At 38.9% G+C, this 20,080-nt stretch overlaps 1 protein-coding gene across 6 annotated transcripts in view; it reads right to left on the reverse strand.

Annotated features, from left to right (window-relative positions):
• Window positions 1-20,080, reverse strand: part of Armc8 (armadillo repeat containing 8) — a 90,523-nt gene that overhangs the window by 63,984 nt on the left and 6,459 nt on the right. For 5 of the 6 annotated variants that reach the window (XM_006511515.4, XM_006511513.4, XM_006511511.4 and 2 more), the window contains exon 2: window positions 9,175-9,251. The exons of the other annotated variant lie outside the window; for it this stretch is intronic. In XM_006511515.4, coding sequence (XP_006511578.1) covers window positions 9,175-9,251 — 77 coding nt within the window. The remainder of the gene's footprint in view (window positions 1-9,174; window positions 9,252-20,080) is intronic. 6 annotated transcript variants of the gene reach the window in all.

Consider the following 20,080-nt stretch of genomic DNA (forward strand, 5'->3'; position numbering starts at 1 on the left):
AAAGACTTATTTATTTTATTTGAGTACACTGTAGTTGTCTTTGGACACACCAGAAGAGGGCATCAGATCTCATTACAGATGGTTGTGAGCCACCATGTGATTGCTGGGAATTGAACTCAGGACCTCTGGAAGAGCAGTCAGTGCTCTTAACCGCTGAGCTATCTCTCCAGCCCTAAATGTTATTTTTATGTATTGAGACAAACACTGAAACTTCATGCTTTTCCATTAACCATCTAAGGTAAACTTTCCCTCAGATCTTCTGGACGATTTAAAACAGATAATTAACTATTCATTATGAGGCTGAGTGAGATGAATTAAGGTTTGTTTGCTTGTTTTTAAACCAAGTTCTGATACACAACTACACAACAGTAAAATACCAAGGCCTCAGTAAAGAGCAGCTGGTGACAAACTGTACATCTGGGCTCCTGTGTCCTCATTAAGCCTACTGGCTTCTTCTGAGAGACAGCTCTGAGTCCCGGCTGCTCTAACCTAGCAGCCTGCCGCACACTCTCATCATCTCCCACTTAGTGTCTCCTTCCCTCCTGTGCTAAGGTAGCAGAGCCGAAGCTGCCTGTTGCATCTCTGTCATGCCAGGCACTACTTTGGTTCTCCACTACAGAACTCTCAATCCTGGTCCTCATTGCCCCTTCATCCTCCCTAAACTAAGAAAAAAATGAGGTGTCTTTCCCTACAATACTTTGTGGACCCATTCCAAATACCTGAAAGAAAAGTGTGCTACAGACAAAACACACACACACACACACACACACACACACACACACACACCACACCACACCACACCACACCAATTTTCTAATTCTCTTATATCAATGTCTGAGAAAAAAATGAATGTTTGCTTTGGCTCCCGTAAGTAAATATAGCCATGTTAGACAGGCAAATTAAATATGTTCATTTGTTACTTTAATTAGGCTCAACAGGTCATTTTCATGAAACTGTTAAAAAGAGATGGAAGTCACCACATTAAGTAGGCAGTAGAATCTGTCAGTCTACCTGTGATCATCTTATCATCTCTTTCCTCAGTCTCCCAGTCTAAGAATGATGTCAATGTCACTCCCCACAGGATGACCTGACAGCTCCAGGTTTGAGTAGGTGTCCCTCTAAGGAGCACTTAATTGGAGCACATTCATCCCCTTTTTAGGCTATATGTCCATTCCTTTTTACCAACAAGAATGTAAATCTGACCTGGAAATATCAGAGACTTCACTATATGGATCATTACTTACAATAATTCTTTACTCAATGAAGACATCAGTGTAACGGAACTATGCAAGATCTATCCATCCATCCACCCACCCATCCATCCATCCCTCCTATCTTTAAAGTTTACACAGTGCTCTACACCTGCTGCTCTATCTCATCCTCGTGGCAGCCCTGGGTATTTTAACCCCATGCACATATGAAAAAGCTGCAGCTCAGGTTTGTATGCTTGCTTGTTTCTGAGAACCCGCATATTAAATGGTGGATCCAAGGATATCACCAGGTTTGGGGCTTTACCTGTATCCCAGCTCAGAAGAGGCTGAAAGGAGGATCATGAGTTTTAAGCCAGCCTAGACTACTCAGGGAGACCCCGTTTCAAGCACAAAAACCAAACCAAAGCAAAACAAAAGAACCAATTCATGCCTTCCATGACAGATGATATTTTTTTTTCTTCTACTCATGAGCCCTTTAATAGCAACCTTGTACCTTGTAAGAAAGAAAAATAAATTTGTTATCTTTCTTTTTATCTTCTATGCCTGTATACAAAGTAAAAGCATTTCTAACTTTTAGTCAGACATCCTTTTCCCAGGAGATCAAAGAACACAATTTCTTGCCTATCTTGTCTATTGATGCTGGGGAGAGAGCAGGCATGATTTATTATATTCTTAAAGTCCATGGTTAGTTCTTGAGCTCTGCACTCTACTAGGCATTACAAAGGGTACAAAAGACCACACAGTAGAGTTTTCTGAAGAGTTACTGTCTACCTGGAGAGATGAAAATATTGCTAACAGTATAAAGTCAGTTGAATTATAAAGTTAGTATTTATAATAAAGGCTTAAAATATAGATGATAAATAAACCTAAAAGATTTATGAGGCAACAGGAGGAACTATGCTGACTGCAGAAAATGGTCAGAACCTGGGTAAGCAAGTGGCAAGAGCAAAGGAAAGGCCTGTTGGTAGATTATGCTGCAACATGAAGACAGTATATTCTAGGGGCAAATACAAGGAATGTCAACTGAAAAAAGGAGGTTCACTTTAGAGTGGCAATAAACAAAAGTGACACAGAGAAGAGAGAGGCTAAAGGAGAGGACTGGATTGAGGACAGGCATGAAGAAAGCAGTGCCCAAGGAAGGCAACTACCTGTAGATAGGCTGGTACACTGACAAGACTCAAGTCAAGAGGGGCGGCTAAGTGGGTGACACCAGTCATCATCGTGGTACTGTGATCAAATGAAAGGGAATTGATTGTGTCTGTAATTACCTGACTCCATTAGGCCTTTGACCCCTCTACACAGAAGCACAGTGCTTGGCACTTGGCAGGTACTCAAACTCTTTCAAGTTTGGGGCAGCCAATAAAGCATAGGAAGACTAAAGAAGAAATCACTCAGCAAGACAAAGATCTACTCTTACTTCAGACATATTAAATTAAAGCTGAAATAACAACATCTATGTATGGGGGGGGCATCATCTTAAGATATGTCTTTATATGCATAAACTTGCCAAAAGTAAATATTAAAAAACAAAACAGAAATAGAACACTCAGGTAGAAAGGTTTAAACCATGTGTTTAGAGCGCTCCCTTTTGGGGAGATGGGAGGAGCTGGCACTAAAACCCTACAAACGCACCTCAGTGCACTTGCCAGGTAATGAATGAAGGTGGAGTCACAGCTGTGTACACCATTAAATGGTTTTGGGGAGACACACAGTTTACATGGAGATTAAATACTTTACTTCCTTTTACTTTGCTCTGAAAAATATTTGAGACAAAGGACTCAAATACTAAATGCAATGTAGAGTGCCTACCGCACACACATAAACTTCAGAGCATAGAGAGAAAGCAAACAGTACAGTTGGTGTACTGTTAAAATAGTGGCAAGAAAGAAAGAAAAGAATTGGAAATCTAGAGCTGTTGAAGAAACAAAATTTCAACCAGGGATAAGCCTACATTTATTCCTAAATAGTCAAAGAATAATGGGCTTAAAACTCATTAAAATTGAAATACCACTATGGCCGCTGGCATTCCAGACTAAGTGCAGCGGTTCATTCTGAACCAGTGTCATTTCAGCTACCCGGGCAGCTCTCAGTTAGGAGGAAATACAACTACCCGGGCAGCTCTCAGTTAGGAGGAAATACAACTACCCGGGCAGCTCTCAGTTAGGAGGAAATACAACTACCCGGGCAGCTCTCAGTTAGGAGGGAATACAACTACCCGGGCAGCTCTCAGTTAGGAGGAAATACAACTACCCAGGCAGCTCTCAGTTAGGAGGAAATACAACTACCCGGGCAGCTCTCAGTTAGGAGGGAATACAACTACCCGGGCAGCTCTCAGTTAGGAGGAATACTATTTTATAGTCATTTTTGTTCAAATGATAAGAAATAGCGGAATAATATGTGGGTAGTAAAAACTACCACCTGAGTGAAAGGCTTAGCCCACTTATAAACTTTCACTAGCAAATACGATACGCTGTAAATTAAGGAGGAAAAACAACCCCACATGTTTGTGAGTTGGCTAAGAATAAAGCAACATTTTTTAAAAAGAATGCACTATAATAAGACATCTTATTAAAACATCCAAATACGGTGAGCTTTCTATTTCTAAACATAGCTAGAGAATGAGGTACATTTATTCACATCCCCATGAAACAATATTTACATTTCAGATTAACAATTAAACATTTGTAAGCTGCTATATTAACTAGAATTCAGGGGCTAGAGAGAGAGCACTTAACCAGAATCAGTCTTCAGCACCATAAATGAAAAATTTTTAAAGATTTATTCATTCATTCATTCATTCATTCATTCATTTATTTTATGTATGAGTGCTCTATTTGCATGTACACCTACATGTCACAAGAGGGCATCAGATCTCATTATAGATGGTGTGAGCCACCATGTGGTTGCTGGGTACTGAACTCAGGACTTCAGGAAGAGCAAGCAGCTAGTCCTCTTAACTGCTGAACGCTCTCTCCAGCCCCCCCCCACCATAAAAGAAATTTAAAAATGAATTCAATGATGATGTATTATTCATAATCTTGAATTAGGAATCATTTTCCTCCAAGTTCTGGGATCAAATCCAGGCCTATCTATGCTAAGCAAGTCCCGTCTAGTACCAACGGCATCCTTGGGCTAAGGAAACAAACTTTATATAGCAAACTTGGCTCAAGTAAACTTAGAACACTTACTGTATTCCTACCATATCTGCAAACACAACAGGCCTGAGAAATGGCGGTAAATTAACTCACTCTTACTGCTCTGTGATATAGATACTTAAAATGTAATTTCAGATGCTTATATAAAATTAAAAATATTTTACAGTAAATATTTCACTTTTCTATAACATCTTATGGTTCCTTAATAACAAATGAGTATTATCTTTAGAATATCTGAATATCTTTTATTTATTGATAATTTCATATATGTATACAATCTCTTGATTATATCTACCCCTTAATGAATGAACAATTTTGCAAATTAAATACTGCCTCGGAAATTAGACTATTTACTGGATTTAACAGAGTTAATGTTAACATGACTGCAAATCACCTTATTTTCTTTAAAAAACCAAAGTGTACAACTTAATAAATTATGTAACAAATTTAAAACATTTTGAAGCATGTCAATATTTTAAACCTAATCATTCCAAGGAATATCAAAGAGAGTGTTAGAACATTACAGAATAATGTAGCAGCAAATAGGTACATATGAAAAGATATGTTTTATATATAAGCAAATACGTAGCTGACCTTCAAAGTCAGCACCTCACATACACACAAAGAGAGAGGTGTTTCTATAGCAGGAAAGACTATGCCAGGCTGAGCTAATAAATGCAGCAATCTGTCATACTTGGCCATAACTCCCAGGCTATGTCCCATTTCAGGGCACTACTTCTAAAACTCAGGATTACTCTATTACACTGCTGCTCTAAAATACTGTTGTTTTATACATATTTACTGACAAGTATATTAAATTAATTTAAAATCATTTTAGATAGATTTAAAATTTCCTAAAAGTTAACCTTATAACTTAAAAATTCTCAAGAAATAAATACTTCATTTTTATATGAACTACTACTAATTCTGGTTTGTTTAAAAAGAAAAAGAAAAACAAAGAAAAGGAAGAACTTGTCTATATTTTCTGGAACCAGACAACAATAACCATTACCAAAACAATCTCATCTTATTAGTACAATAAAATCCTTTGTGATTCCTGTCACAATTTACACTACTGTGGGACCAACAACTGCCCGTGAATTACTGGAGGAATCTAGGCTAGCTCTTATTATACCCAACTTTGAAATGGTAGAGCCAGTCATGTCTGTTGAGGTCACCTTTTCCTTTCAACACAAGGACATAAATGCATGGTTACACGGGAGTACCAACTGATCTTCTTTTGAAGAGTGACTAAAATAAAGACCAGACCAGAAGCCTTGTTTAGATGTTTTTGAACACATGGCACATGTGTGTGGGGTTGTGAGGGGTTAAGTAGATTTGATTCATGATCTGCAAAATCTTTGAACACTTCAACTCTCCAAGTTAAGATAGTTGAGCCAATACCACACCAATCTTGCTAAAAAAAGTACTGTAAATGTCCTTTGTCATTTGCTGCAGTTGTTTTGAGGCAGAGTATCATATAGCACAGGTTGGCCTTGAACTTGCTATGTAGCCAAAGCTAACCTCCAACTCAAGTTCTTCCTGCCCCTGCCTCCTGTGTGCTAGAATAAGGGCTACTACCATGTTTCATTTCTGCAACTGTTATTTAAAGTCACACAAAGTCTCCATACTAGAGAAGGCTGAGACCTGGCAATGCAGTCTATCTAGTCCGTCTGCTTTGCCTATCTATTCCCTTTGGTAGCGCAAACTCTACTACAGTTCATGACCTACATGAGTGCCACTCCTACCTGAACATATCTCATGCCACACCTCTCTTCTATTCAGTCACGTATATGAACTTTTTTAGAAACTCTTAGAAAAAGATAAATCGAATTTTGTATTTTGATATAATAGAACCATCCAAGTTCATGCTGAATGTTACACTACCAAAAAAAAAAAGTTACATTAGATGACTGCTCGTCCTTTAACAACTGCCACGTAGTACTGGTTGCTAATAGAACTTTTCCAACAGGGCTGCAGTCACCAACTGGGAACATGCGTATGCCTGCATTATCCACAAAGCAGCTTTCTATAGTTAGTTATGTCACTAGTATAGGCTACGATGAAAACTCATTGCTTACCTTTAATTTCTTCAATTTTGTTTTTCCTGATAATATTTTACCATGTTCATAATCTTTTGTGAGAAAAATAAATTTTAATGCAAAAACATAAAACTCTGGTTGGCTTGTAGACTAAGCTTTAGTTCTTACCAAGTCTTTTATATTCCTCCATTTGTACATTTTAGATTTGCAATTGTTTACTTCAGTTTGTCTATTCCTCTTCTAAAACAAGCAGGCTACCTTTGTTTGGTTCTCCCAGCAAACACATGGTGGCTCACAACCATCTATAATGGGATCTGATGCCCTTTTCTAGTGTGTCTGATGTCAGCTACAGTGTACTCATATACATAATATAAATAGATACATCTTTTAAATAGAGAATTAGGTATACCTTTTCCTAAGTATCACTGTGGTTCCCTTTTTGCACTATCAATATTGTACTGAAGAACCTCCACAAACCAGAGGGAAGACTAGGAAAGTCAATGCCTTTCCATATCCTTTTAAAGTTATTTAAAACTGGGCTAATGACAACTGGCCACTACGTAAGTGGTGGTACCCATAACAGGCACTGAACTTTATAATTCTTACAACAATCTGGCAGGATAGGTGGTTATTTTCTCTTTAAGATGATGAAATAAAGGTTCAACGAAACTGAGTAATTGGCCCAAACACACGGCTAGGAAAGGACCCCACCAGGAAACGTCACAACCAGAGATTTAACTGGATTTTACTGCTGGTCAAATCCAACACTCAAATCCAACACCCATGCTCAATCCAGGGCTTCACACCAACACCCTTCCTCTGTCTGCCCTTCCTGACAGCTAATCATGTCTGAGACCTGACCCTGTTTCAGGAGGCATCTAATGCATCTCACCTAAGCTGCTGTGTTACACTTCAGTGTCCCTCCTGTTCTTCCATCTCCTACTCTGGAACTCTCTTACTTATCAGCTTTTAGAAAGCTATAGTGGTCTCTAGAAAATGAAGATGTTCCTGAAAGGGACAAGTAGTATTGGCATTAGTTACTCTATCAGACATGACCCAAGGAGCCAGGCTGAGTGAGACGTCTGACTAGGAAATCCTACCAAGCAGTAATGATGAAGGAAGTATCATCTTCTAGTCTACACTGAACACTCAGTGAGCATTTTCAACTAAACTAAAGAATCCTAAGCAATATTCAGTATTATCTATCTAGAGAGCTGCCTGGACCGTGGAGGGAGTGCTGCTGCCTACAGAGCAATGCCATGTAAACCTACCCTCTTCGCTAATTGGGTAGTCATAACCAAAACTAATTTACTCAATGGAGGCTTTCAACCACTTTTTTCTGGTAACATTCAAACTAGTCTTTAAAGAGCTGATTAAATCATCACAAATTCGGTCAGTTAAGAGGACAAAAGCAAAGTTATCATGAGGAGAAGGTATCACCTCTTTTTGTTCCTCTGAAACAACGGGAAAAATAGTGTCAAATATTATAAGTGAGTCCCAGCCAGCTTTCCTGACTCTGAATCAAGGGGCTGGAGTGATGGCGCAGCAGTTAAAAGCACTTGCTGCTCTCGAAAGGCCTGGGGTTCTGTTCCCAGCACCCACACTGGGTGGCTCACAACTTCCTGTAACTCTGATTTTGGGGAATCCAACATTCTCTTCTGGCTTCTGCAGACACTTGCATACAGATAGTGCACTGATATATACTTGAGCACACACACACACACACATACATGTAATTTTTATTTGGTTTTGATTTTTTTCCTCCCCTAACTCCCAAGACAAGATTTCTCTGTGTAGCCCAGGCTGTTCTAGAACTCGCTTTGTAGAGGAGGCTGGCCTCAAACTCATTGAAATTCACCTGCCTTGTGCCTCTTGGGTATTGGAATTAAAAGTGTGTGCCACCATGCCTAACCACCTGTAATTATTTTTTGAAAAGAATTATAGTCAAAAGAAAGGTCATAAACAAAGCATCGAGTTTACCGTGGCTGAGCAAGAATAAAGTTTAAAGTACGATTTGACTGGAAACATTAGAAGGGAAGAGGAAAAGGAAGAGACCCGTCCTTCTGGCCTGATGGCCATCCCAAACACATTTCATCTTCATCCTCCTTTGAACCTTGATCCTTGCACAAAGCTAAGGCCTGTAGGCCCCGTGCTTCCCAGTCCCACAAGCAGCCTCTGTGTTCTCTTCCTCAGAACTAACACATTAAAGGGAAGGAAATGTGCCTCTAGTCCCTTGAGGTCCTACCCCACTTGTCCAACCTTAATTTCACAATCACCTACACTTGATTAAAATGTTTTCCCTCATTAAAGACCAAGGAAGTTTGGGAAAAGAAGGACATACATGCTCTCTGTTATCAATAACTTAAATTTTAAATGACTGCTTTCTAAATATTGATATTTCAGTTTTCAGCACTTGGAAATTTTGATGACAGCTGATGCATTAGTCAAAAAACAAGCAAAACAACAACAAAACCCTGTTTTTAATTTTATTTTTATAGATATTAAAAGCAAAAGCATTCTCCAAAGAAAACATTTTAAAATAGAAAACAAGTGTTCTACAAAACATGAAGCCAACTGTTAGTTAAAAACTATCAGTGAACCTTTATGACAAGATATAAGTCATGAATGTAAAGAAATCATCTCATAAATGAAGGCAAATGTAAGGAAAGAAGTTATACCTACATTTTCATAGTTATAATATTTGGCAGATTAAAACATGAAGACAAACAAGACTTTTTGGTAGAGTCTTAAATGCATACTACTTACATGACACCTTGGAGAACTTTCTGGGGATCAGGGTCAAATAGCCTGTCAACATAGTGGCGACTGCTAGCTGTTACCTCCTAGAAAGTAGGGGAAAAATGATGACATCTGAAGCCATGCAAATCACAAATTCATAGAATCACCCACAATACCAAATCACTAAACCATCTACCTTAAGGAAGAGATGGCCTCCTTCCAGGCCATGTTTTAGTTGCTTCCTTACTTACATGCTAATGTAATAGGGGACTTTCTCTCTGTTATCAAAATAACTAGAAACTACAGTGTTCAACTCAAGATGTCAATGAGCAATTAAAAAAAAAAAAAAAAGAGCACCCAATTTTAAAAAAAGGTCATTGTGGGAAATCAACAAGCACATAACTTGGTTCATTATAAAAGCCAGAACTAAAGGACATACTACTTTTTGCTAGTCTTTTAAATAGCTCTGAGGAAAATGCAAGATAAACTATAGGTTAGGGGAGAAAGAGGACACCCAGCTCTCATTAGAAACATAATTAGGGCACAATAAATTGAGCCCTTTGAACTTAAGCCCACAAGATCTGTCAGCAGGAGAGGTGGACACACGTGCTCCCCACTGGCAGCCAGGTGCTGTGTGTGTGTGTGTGTGTATGTGTGTGTGTGTGTGTGTGTGTACACGCATGTGTGACACCCAGGGCCTAAGCTGCCTAGTACATACTACAGGATAGAACAGCTCCTAGACAGAGAAAGAGCAGTACAAGGAAGTCCCTCAGATGCAGGGAGTGCCACAGTTAACAAGCTGACAAAGATAAAAGTGTAAATGGTGGGGCAATAGCATTCCTCAGACAAAAAAATAAAAAGCAATTCAAACTCCTAACCACACTAGAGCTGTCTAGTCTGAACTGGATGGCTCTTGGAATACACAGAATAAGGGGAGCCAGGCAGCATGCACCTATAAACCCAGCTAGCTGCACAGATGTCAAAGCAGGAGGAGGCCAGCCTGGGCTATACAGTAAGCCCCTTTCTCAAAAAGGAGTAGTTAGATACACTTGCCTCTTATGTGTATTGTGGGATATGCTCTTTATTATGCAATTTATTGTAATATTTATTTTGTTGGGTGCTCTTTTATATTTAATTTTCAGTATGTAATGTTACTTGAAACAACATATTAAAAACTAGGAAAAAGTCCTTTTGTCCCCTGCTTGTTTTCTCTTGTCTGCTGGAATGTGCTTGGTACTGCCACCCATTAACAATAAAGTGTTACTGGGACAAAGAAACCTTTCCAGTTTCCTCAAAATCCCGAATTAGTGGAAACGCTAACTGCCACAACACAAGTCCTGCTTACACTTCTACAGCGCCTGTTAGTTCTGGAGAAGTACACAGACTCTTAACCTTACAGATAAAAGAGTAATCAAAATCAATGTGCATTTTCGTACTCCATTTATAAAAGACCAAACAGCAGAAATGAAAATATAATGCCCTCCATGAGCATTAAAGCACCTGCTAGAGCCTATTATCCTCAAAATAAGAGGAGCAGGGTTAGGAGTCTAAAGCTACCTACCCCACTTCCCTGGCTTACAAAGTTTCTGTAAGTCAGCAATGAGATGTCTGATCATGAAATGTTAGTCAAGCAAGGCCACAGGCAACCACAAGAATAAATCATGAAATACTACATTAGGAGCAAAAGCTAGATAAACACAGGGCTAGGATGGTTCAGTGGTTAAAAGCACTCAGAGCTCTTGATGGAGTTCAGTAACCAGAACCCACATGGTGGCTCATAGCCAGCTGTAACTCCAGTTCCAAGATATCTGGCACTATTTTGGACCTTTGTGGGTACCAGGCACGTACACGGTGCATACAAACACATGCAACAAAATACCCATACACATAAAAATAAATAAATAAACAAACAAACAAATAAATAAAGGTTAAATTCTAAGCAGGGGTAAACTGAGTAAATCTGTAAACAAGCAGAAAAGTTATGCCACACCACTTAAGTTAGATAAGAGTCTCTAACTGAACTCGGGGCTCCAATTTGACAAGACTTAACACTCAAGGGATCTTCCAGACTCCAGGTCTCCAGTGCTAGAATTATAGTGTATGCCACCATGCCCAACTTTCTACTTGGAAAGGGACCTAAACTCATCCTTGAAGTGAACACTTTACCAACTGAGTCACCTCCTATTTCCAATTCGTTCCCTGGCTTTCTAACAGTGAGCTCTTCTGGACTTCTCAAACTCTGAGCGTCTCTTCTAACTCAGGGCTGACATGGCTTTACCGATCACCCCCCTTTACTCCCCAACTGTGTGTCTTCTGTTGCCTTTCAATATGTTTTTTTTTTAAAGATTTTATTTATTGATTATATGTAAGTACACTGTAGCTGTCCTCAGACACTCCAGAAGAGGGAGTCAAATCTCTTTTCGGATGGTTGTGAGCCACCATGTGGTTGCTGGGATTTGAACTCCGGACCTTCGGAAGAGCAGTCGGGTGCTCTTACCCACTGAGCCATCTCACCAGCCCTCAATATGTTTTAAACAGACAGAAAAAGAGGGCCATGAATTCACTCACACCTTTTTTTTTTAAATGTGAATGTCTGGTTGTCTAAGTACCATTTGTGGAAAGGGACTATTCTTAATCCACTGAGTGTCTTGGTGCCCTTATCAAAAAATCCTATTTACAGGGGCTGAGGGGAAACCCACAGTTGATTTCTTTCTATTCTTTGTTATCACTAACATACATAGTCTTAATCCCAGTACCAATGGTGATTACCACAACTTTCTAGTAAGTTTTTAAATGATAAAGTTATGAGTGTGCCCTCTTCCCCTGCCAACTAACTGCTTTTCAAGATTGTTGGGCTATTCAAAATTTCCTCCTCAATTAGCAATAGCCTTCCAATCTGTAATAAGTCATCCACTGTGACAGAGGGCAGGCCCAGAGGACACAACCTTCTCCTAACATCACCATGTCTGTGTCTGCATGGAGCAATGCTCACATTTCACTGCTTTTCTCTGTAACTAGGCCTCCTCTCCCCACAGTTCTTGTTTCTTTAAGGAGTAGTTTGGTCATGAAAAGCTAAGGAAGATAACTAGTCTAGGTACTGAGTAAGGATAAGACGGTAATACTTGAGCAAAGGCCTAAAGAAGGGCAGGTCTTTATCAAGAGAGCAACAAACACAAGGCTATGAAATACAAAGTGTCTGTCACAAGGCAAGAACAGGAGGCCATTACTGTTGGAGCACAATGAAAAAAGGAGAAAGGAGAAAGGAGTGGGAGAAGAGATCCACTACAGTTGGGAGTTGCTCTGTTGGCATGGTGGTCACTAGCCTCACATGTCTCTCTTTTATTATTTGAAATATGGATAAAAATTGAATTTTGTCCACTTTTAAAACTAATTAAAAATTTAAAAGTCAACAGTGTATCATCCAATTATTAGGAAACTTTCAAAAACATTTGGAGTTCCCTGTGGATATGTGAGTCTACCTTCTCAGTTGCAAATTTTGTGAAGCTGAGATAAAAACCAAGATTTCTAATTTTTTTTCTGAACTATATTAAGTACACACTACTTTCAAGACTTAATATTAAAAAGTAAATAATCTCTAACTACTTACACAGGTGAGTTGAAATAATGTTTTGATATTTGGGTCTTAATAACACTTAAATTATATTTACTATTTACATGTAATAATGTGGCTGCTAGAAAATGTTTTGTTACAGCATTCATTATTGTTCTATACACAGCACTGGTAGAGTGTTGTTAGTTACTGTTAGGGTTTTAATGTTTATGGCATGAGTTGGGAAATCATAAAACAGATACCTGATTGACATATTTTTAAAGTTTCGTTCTGCTGTAAATTTTACAAATGAATAGAGAAAAGGGAAGGGCTACAAGACAGATATAGGGAGGTCAGATAGGAGGCTATCTCAATCACCAGGAATTCAGTTACTTCATGACAGCAGCCAGGTGTGTACACTGTGTACACTGTGGAGGTAGTATTGATCTAGACTCCGGATAAATGGAGAAACACGAAATGCTATCAGACAGGATGTAGGATGTGGGAGGGTAACACTGAAAGTTTTTCCTAACCACCTAGAAGACTGACTTGCTTGTTAATAAGATACAATAGATTCAAGAAGTACTGATTTAGGTAAAAAGATAAAAAAGAAATTTGGCTTTTGATTATGCTAGGACTGAGATTCCCTACTGAACAGCCCAAGTGAGGGTGTTAATGTTTAGTTTAGGATTTAGGGGAAAGTTGTGAACTATAAACACAAACCAGAAAAATTATCATCTTACTCATGAAGGCAGCGATCATGGATAGATCAAGGCCAGAAATCTGTGCTCCATAGTCAGTGTTATGGACAGAAATGCAGGAAGTTAACTCACAGAATGTTTCAAGGAGGGAGCAGTCAAGCATGACAAATCCTATCGACGTGTCTCATAAGATGACCGATACCTGACTGCTGGATTCAGGAACATGGACAGCATCAGTGAGAATTTTACCAGGAAAACATAGTGAAGCTCCAAGAGGGGTTCACCTGAATTGAGGGTATAACTATAATAATGATGGATTAGTGGGAATGATTTGGGAGAAGATAGCATCAGGACACCTGAAATAGAGATACTTACTGAAAGGATTTTAGTGATGGGTAAATTAAGGTCTAGGAAACAATCATGGAAGCTGGAACTAAAGATAGGACAACATAGCCTTCAAAGAGAAAACTAAAATTCCTCCAGGTGTAGTGGTGCACACTAGCACTTGGAAGGCAGTGGCAAGAGGAGCTCTGTGAGTCCAAGGACAGCCTGGTCTACTACATAGAGAGTTCCAGGACAGCCAGGGCTAACATAAAGAGAGTAAGAGAGAGGAGGAGGGAAGGAGGGAGGGAGAGGGAGACTAATTTCCCAGAAATCATCAAAAAAGTGATCCTTACAGTTAACATGAGCTAGAAGCTGAGATGAATGGTCAAAGATGAGAAATCTGATGTGATTCTAAGGGTCTGAAAACACTGGGAGGAGTAAGAAAGACTTCTGCCCACTTTTTAAGTGTGATAAGGGAAACAGAAGGAAAAAACATTAGCTGAGAAGACCACAGGAAAAAGCTGGAGAAATGTCATCAAGTGAAGAATGTTCTTCTGCTCTGAACAAAGGCAAAGGCATCACAGAATTTAAGCATAAAGAACATGTAGTGAAAGAAACAATAGGCAGGGAATGTGGGGTAGAGAGACAGACAGACAGCTCAGTGGTATGAGAAAGGACCCTAGAGTCCCTAGCTATCTGCAGTTCGTGTAAAGAGATATAAAAGCCACTGCAGAGAAACAGTGAATACATGCTGGGTAAGGAGGACTACACATGGAGGCCACAGGGCTCTTCCTTGTGTTTGTCAACAGTCTAGACAGGGTGACAGCCTGATCTCACAACTTCTTTACTCCTGCCCGTGGACACAAGCAGGTTAGGAGGATTGGTGATATCCTGTCCTTTCATGATGAGACTTCAAAATATCAATGACCTCTGAGTTATTTTTTGTAGCTTTCAGTAGTAGCTCAAAAAGATACAGTTATTCTTCCTTTTTCCCAACCAAAGAAGGAATGCAAAATAGCCAGCTAAACTCAGGGTACAGTTCATGATAATGAAAGACAGCAAAGTGAGCTAGGGTCAGAGCTACAAAGTCTGTGCCTTTTGAAAAGGGGCTTAAACAGACATGCCCTCAAAACCTGGCTGTGAATTCATACTACATATTCAAGGCGTCAATAAAGCTATCACAAATTTATTTATTAAAGTATATTATGTTTTTGTTGAATAGCACTTCTCTAAAATTATGTAAAAATGAACTCTTTCAGCAGAAAAATTGCAGATATCAAATTTGTAAATTAGAGTAATGTTAAGAAGTTTATTATTGGGGGCTGGAGAGATGGCTCAGTGGTTAAAAGCACTGACTGCTCTTTGAAAGGTCCTGCATCCATATGGTGGCTCACAACCATCTGTAATGGGATCTGATGCCCTCTTCTGGTGTGTCTGAAGACAGCAGTAGTGTACTTATATACATAAAATAAATAAATAAGTATTTTTCTAAAAAGGAAATATATTACTAACTACATCCTGTGTATCAAACAGGTACAGAGAGAAGAAGGCAAAGCTCAAAGCAAGTTCTGTATTTCAGGAAAACAAAAAGACAAGCTACAAGTTGTGCTCTGTTGTAGGAGTATTGGGTGGTGCAGCTTTTCTTTCATGGGGTTACTATCTGCACCGTGTTTCCTGAATGCCTTCCCCTGAGCCCCGCCTGCTGATAGCCATGCCCTTGTGCAGTCTCTTCCCTCAAGTGAGCACTGGACTAGAAACCTCAGTCTGATAAATAAAATGTAGCAGGCAAAATGGGATGCCATTCAAGAAGGTTCTCTTGTCACAGTCTCCTTTCTTTCTGTCTGAAGCTAACTGTGACTATGAGCTACCCTACGGAAAGGCCCATATGACCCACAACTAAGTCCTACCAACAATCTCAGGAATGAGTTGAAAACCATTCTTCCTAAAATCAGCCTTCAGATGAGACTAAGGCACCTACTGACACTGACTGCAACTTCTAGATTTGTGCCAGAAGTACGACTATCCGCTAACTTCATCTGTCATGGGCGATTTAAGAGGTGCAATTGGAGCCTGCTCTGGTTTCCTGTTTCCTGACTTTTAGAAACGGTGAAATACCAACATTGTTTTTGTTGTTGTCGTTGTTGCTGTTTTAAGAATTATTTTATGTTTGTGAGTACACTGTAGCTGTCTTCAGACACACCAAAAGAGGGCATCAGATCCAATTACAGATGGTTGTGAGCCACCATGTGGTTGCTGGGATTTGAACTCAGGACCTCTGGAAGAGCAGTCAGTACTCTTAACCACTGAGCCGTCTCTCCTGTCCCCCAACATTGTTTTTAAGCAGGTAAATTTTGGCAATTTTTAAATAAATACTTTTTAAAGACATTTATTATATGTGAGAACACTGTAGCTGTCTTCAGGGACACCAGAAGAGGTCACTGAATCCCATTACAGATGGTTGTGAGACACCATGTGGTTGCTGAAAATGAACCCAGGACCTCTGGAAGAGCAGTCTTAACCACTGACCCATCTCTCCAGCTTTTTTGGCACATTTTTAACACACATACAAAAGTAGACATTGGGCCACTGAATGTATCATTTAAATCAGAATGACTTTAGGTTAAAAAATGGATTATTAATAATTAGCTAAGAACACACAAAAACCAAGAGTACTAAAGACAACCTGGGTTGTATATCACCTAATTTTTACATTTCTTTAGAAGCAACAAAGAAGAGAGGAAAATATTTCCTAGGCATCTCAGAAAACTAGTCAGAGGTTCTAAACAGGCAAACCAGAACAAACTCTAACTGCACTTCTTAAATCACCCACGAGTAGGATGAATTTAAGCCGTTTGCTCTTAAAAATCAATTGCTAAAATTCTTCAGGAAAGGTCTGGAATGATAGTTTGCTAAAGCCCAGACTTGCCATGAATAGAGGCAACTAAGAAATAGAGAAGTTGGGCTGGAGAGATGGTTCAGTGGTTAAGAGCACTGACTGCTCTTCCAGAGGTCCTGAGTTCAATTCCCAGCAACCACATGGTGGCTCATAACTATCTGTAAATGGATCTGATGCCCTCTTCTGGTGTGTCTGAAGACAGCTACAGTGTGCTCGTATAAATAAAAAAGAAAAAGAAAAAAAAAAAAAAGAAATAGACAAATGTCAAACTTGAATGTAGAGCTAAATAAACTAAACTATTAGTTTCCTAGAGAATGAAAAGTTAGTAAGCTATTAACAGTGTTCTATTTCATTACTTCTTTGCCCTTACCGAGGTATAACTATGCCGCAATGAGTCTCATGACACTTTCCTGTGCACATACCTAGATCTAGCCACCATCTCTATTATCTTCTCTTATACCTACTTCCCCTTTTCCTGCTTGTAACGGTTCCCTTCTACTTTCAGGGTTCGTTCTTTCTTTCTTTCTTTCTTTCTTTCTTTCTTTCTTTCTTTCTTTCTTTCTTTGTAAGTCTGACTTATCTCACTTGGCAGAATGATCTGCAGTTACACCCATCTTCCTACAAATAACAGGTTTTGTTCTTTATGGCTGAACAACAACAACAAAAACTTACTGCATACATATGTACATATATTCTACACTGTCTTTACCCATGCAGCTGTCAATGTGTCCATAGCCTGGCTCTGTAATTTGGCAGCTGTAAACAGTGAAGTGACACAACATGGCTATGCAGGAAAGCCAGCTTTGACTCCTTGGCTCAGGAGTGGTGTAGGTGGATCATATAGTAGTTCTATTTTTAATTCTTTGAGGACCTCCATACTCATTTCCACAGTAGCTGGACTAATTCAAGTTCTAGAAATGAAAGTCTAAACCAATGACAGCTAAGCAAATTTTAATAACAATTAGAAAACCAACAGAAACTTTGAATTGTTTACAATATTTATGACGTCAGAGGAAGTCAAGTTTGTAGAAAGATACAAAAATACCAATTAAAAACCAGGTATCTGAACTCTGATGAGATTTGATTTTAAACCTACTGCAGGTTAAAATTCATCCCTCCCATGAGTTTCCCAGGTATGCTAGCTGCTGGGGAGAGTGAGATAAAGCAGGCTCTCCTACCTTCAATGTAGTCTTAGCACAAGCAAGAAAAATACAAGTGTAATGTGGCAAGTGAGACTATCAATACAAAACGAACAGATGCTGGGTGTGATGGCACATCTGTAATGCCAGAACTTGGGAAGCAGCAAGAGGAAGATTTCTGTGATTTTTGTTTTTTTGTTTGTTTGTTTTGTTTTTTTTGAGACAGGGTTTCTCTGTGTAGCCCTGGCTGTCCTGGAACTCACTCTGTAGACCAGGCTGGCCTCGAACTCAGAAATCCACCTGCCTCTGCATCCCAAGTGCTGGGATTAAAGGCGTGTGCTACCACTGCCCAGCTCAGATTTCTGTGATCTTAAGGCCACACTGGATACACAGTGAACTCCAGGCCAACCAGAGCTGCACACTATGACTGTTTGAAAACCAAAACCAAAACCAAAACCAAAACCAAAACCAAAACCAAAAGGAATAACTACTCCGGCACAAAACAAACAATCCCAAGCAAGCAAGCAAACAAACAAAAGACTCACAAGATTTAAAAGAGTAGCTCTAGAATAGAGACAGGACTACTCCTTAGGCTGTATTTTATAAGCCTGTGAAAATCACACATCTGGCATCTAGTGGACAAGGACTAAAAATAGTGTATGCCATGAGATGACAGGCCCACCCCCACATCCCACAACTGCATACTATCCATGTACCAAGATTAAGCAAAAACAAGAAAAGTCTTAATTATGTGACCTTTGAATCAAATTCCATCCTATATATAAACCTAAAATATATTTTGTGTTATCTTAATGTACAATCAGTTTTCCAAGAATGCATCTCCTTTATAAAATAATGGTTATACTTTGTCTTGTTTGGATCTTTTACCAAAAGTTCAGACACTGAAGAGGCTATATAAAAATCATTTATGATTCCATTTAAGCAACCTTAAAGTCTTTATCACTCTATAGTGTGCCTGTCACAACAAGAGTAGCCAATATGCACATCTGGAAACATATAATTAATTTGTTTATGTAAACATACCTGCATATTTACACATTTATATGATTTGAATTAGTTTTATGCTTCCATTAATAGAGCAAGGGTATTATGCCAACTTTTAAAAAGTTAAGTACAGTTAACATTTTCATTTTGGAACAGACAAAAGTATTAACTTGTAAATATCAACCACTACAAGTGAGTGAGTTTAGTTAGGCTGGAAACTGTTAGTGGCTTGTGATGATCCACTCAATCTAAAAGGAAACCTCAGAAATGCACTGATCACCAAAAACAGTAGAAAATGGAAATGTGGGTTTCCAGTGTCCCCAAAAATATCTGAGAAAAACAACAACAAAATCAACTAACTTCTGCTGGGCGTGGTGGAGCACTCAGGAGGCAGAGGCAGGCGGATTTCTGAGTTCGAGGCCAGCCTGGTCTACAAAGTGAGTTTCAGGACAGCCAGGGCTATACAGAGAAACCCTGTCTCGAAAAACAAACAAACAAAAAAAATCAACTAACTTCCTTTTGTTACTATGTCAATATTCTGAAATATCAAATAAATACATTCTATTGAGACCAGTCAAATATTCTCTATTGTTCATTTTAAAGCTCTGGACACTTACTGTGCTCATGTTTGTCCCTAGGAGTCCTATACTCAAGAATACTGGAAACCAATCAATACTGAGGGTCTCGCTTTACTAAGCTATGCTTAATTTCAGATCGCATGCTTCCCTCCAGGTGTGAGCTGTATTCTTCTAAAAACATAAAAGACACAAACTTTTAACATTCCCTCACTGACACTTGAAGATTTATGGAAAAATAAGTATTTCTCTGCCCAAGAGTTAATCCCACTACCAGACAAAACTAAATGCTATGTAAGTCTTCCCTAATTTTGAGAGGAAAAAAATTTAGCCTCTTTTGAAACAATACAAAAAGAAAAAAAGAGAAGAAAATTAAGACATTATTAACAAAGATAGACCTTTCACATATAGACAGCAACCTTGTTGTCACTATTTATTTCAAAATTCCAACTTGCTTCCAAAATGAGAAAAAAGGAAAAAAAAAATTGCCCCACACTACTTAAATGTAAGGCTTCGTGTCTTGTTTTATGCTTTTCTGGCTCTGGTAGGACCCAACCAGATTCATATTTCTTTTATAGACACTTCATATAATACATCTGCAGTTATTTTTTCACCTTAGTTTTTTCCTCCTAGGATTATTCTTTGTATTTCTAAAGTTTCACAACATCCTTCCTTTCTAGATTAATCAAAAGCCCACTTCTGTACAACCTCAAGTAAGAGACAGTTTCTAAATGACATCTGAC

Source organism: Mus musculus, chromosome 9, assembly GCF_000001635.26.
Source record: "Mus musculus strain C57BL/6J chromosome 9, GRCm38.p6 C57BL/6J".
In the NCBI taxonomy this organism is placed as follows: Eukaryota; Metazoa; Chordata; class Mammalia; order Rodentia; family Muridae; genus Mus; species Mus musculus.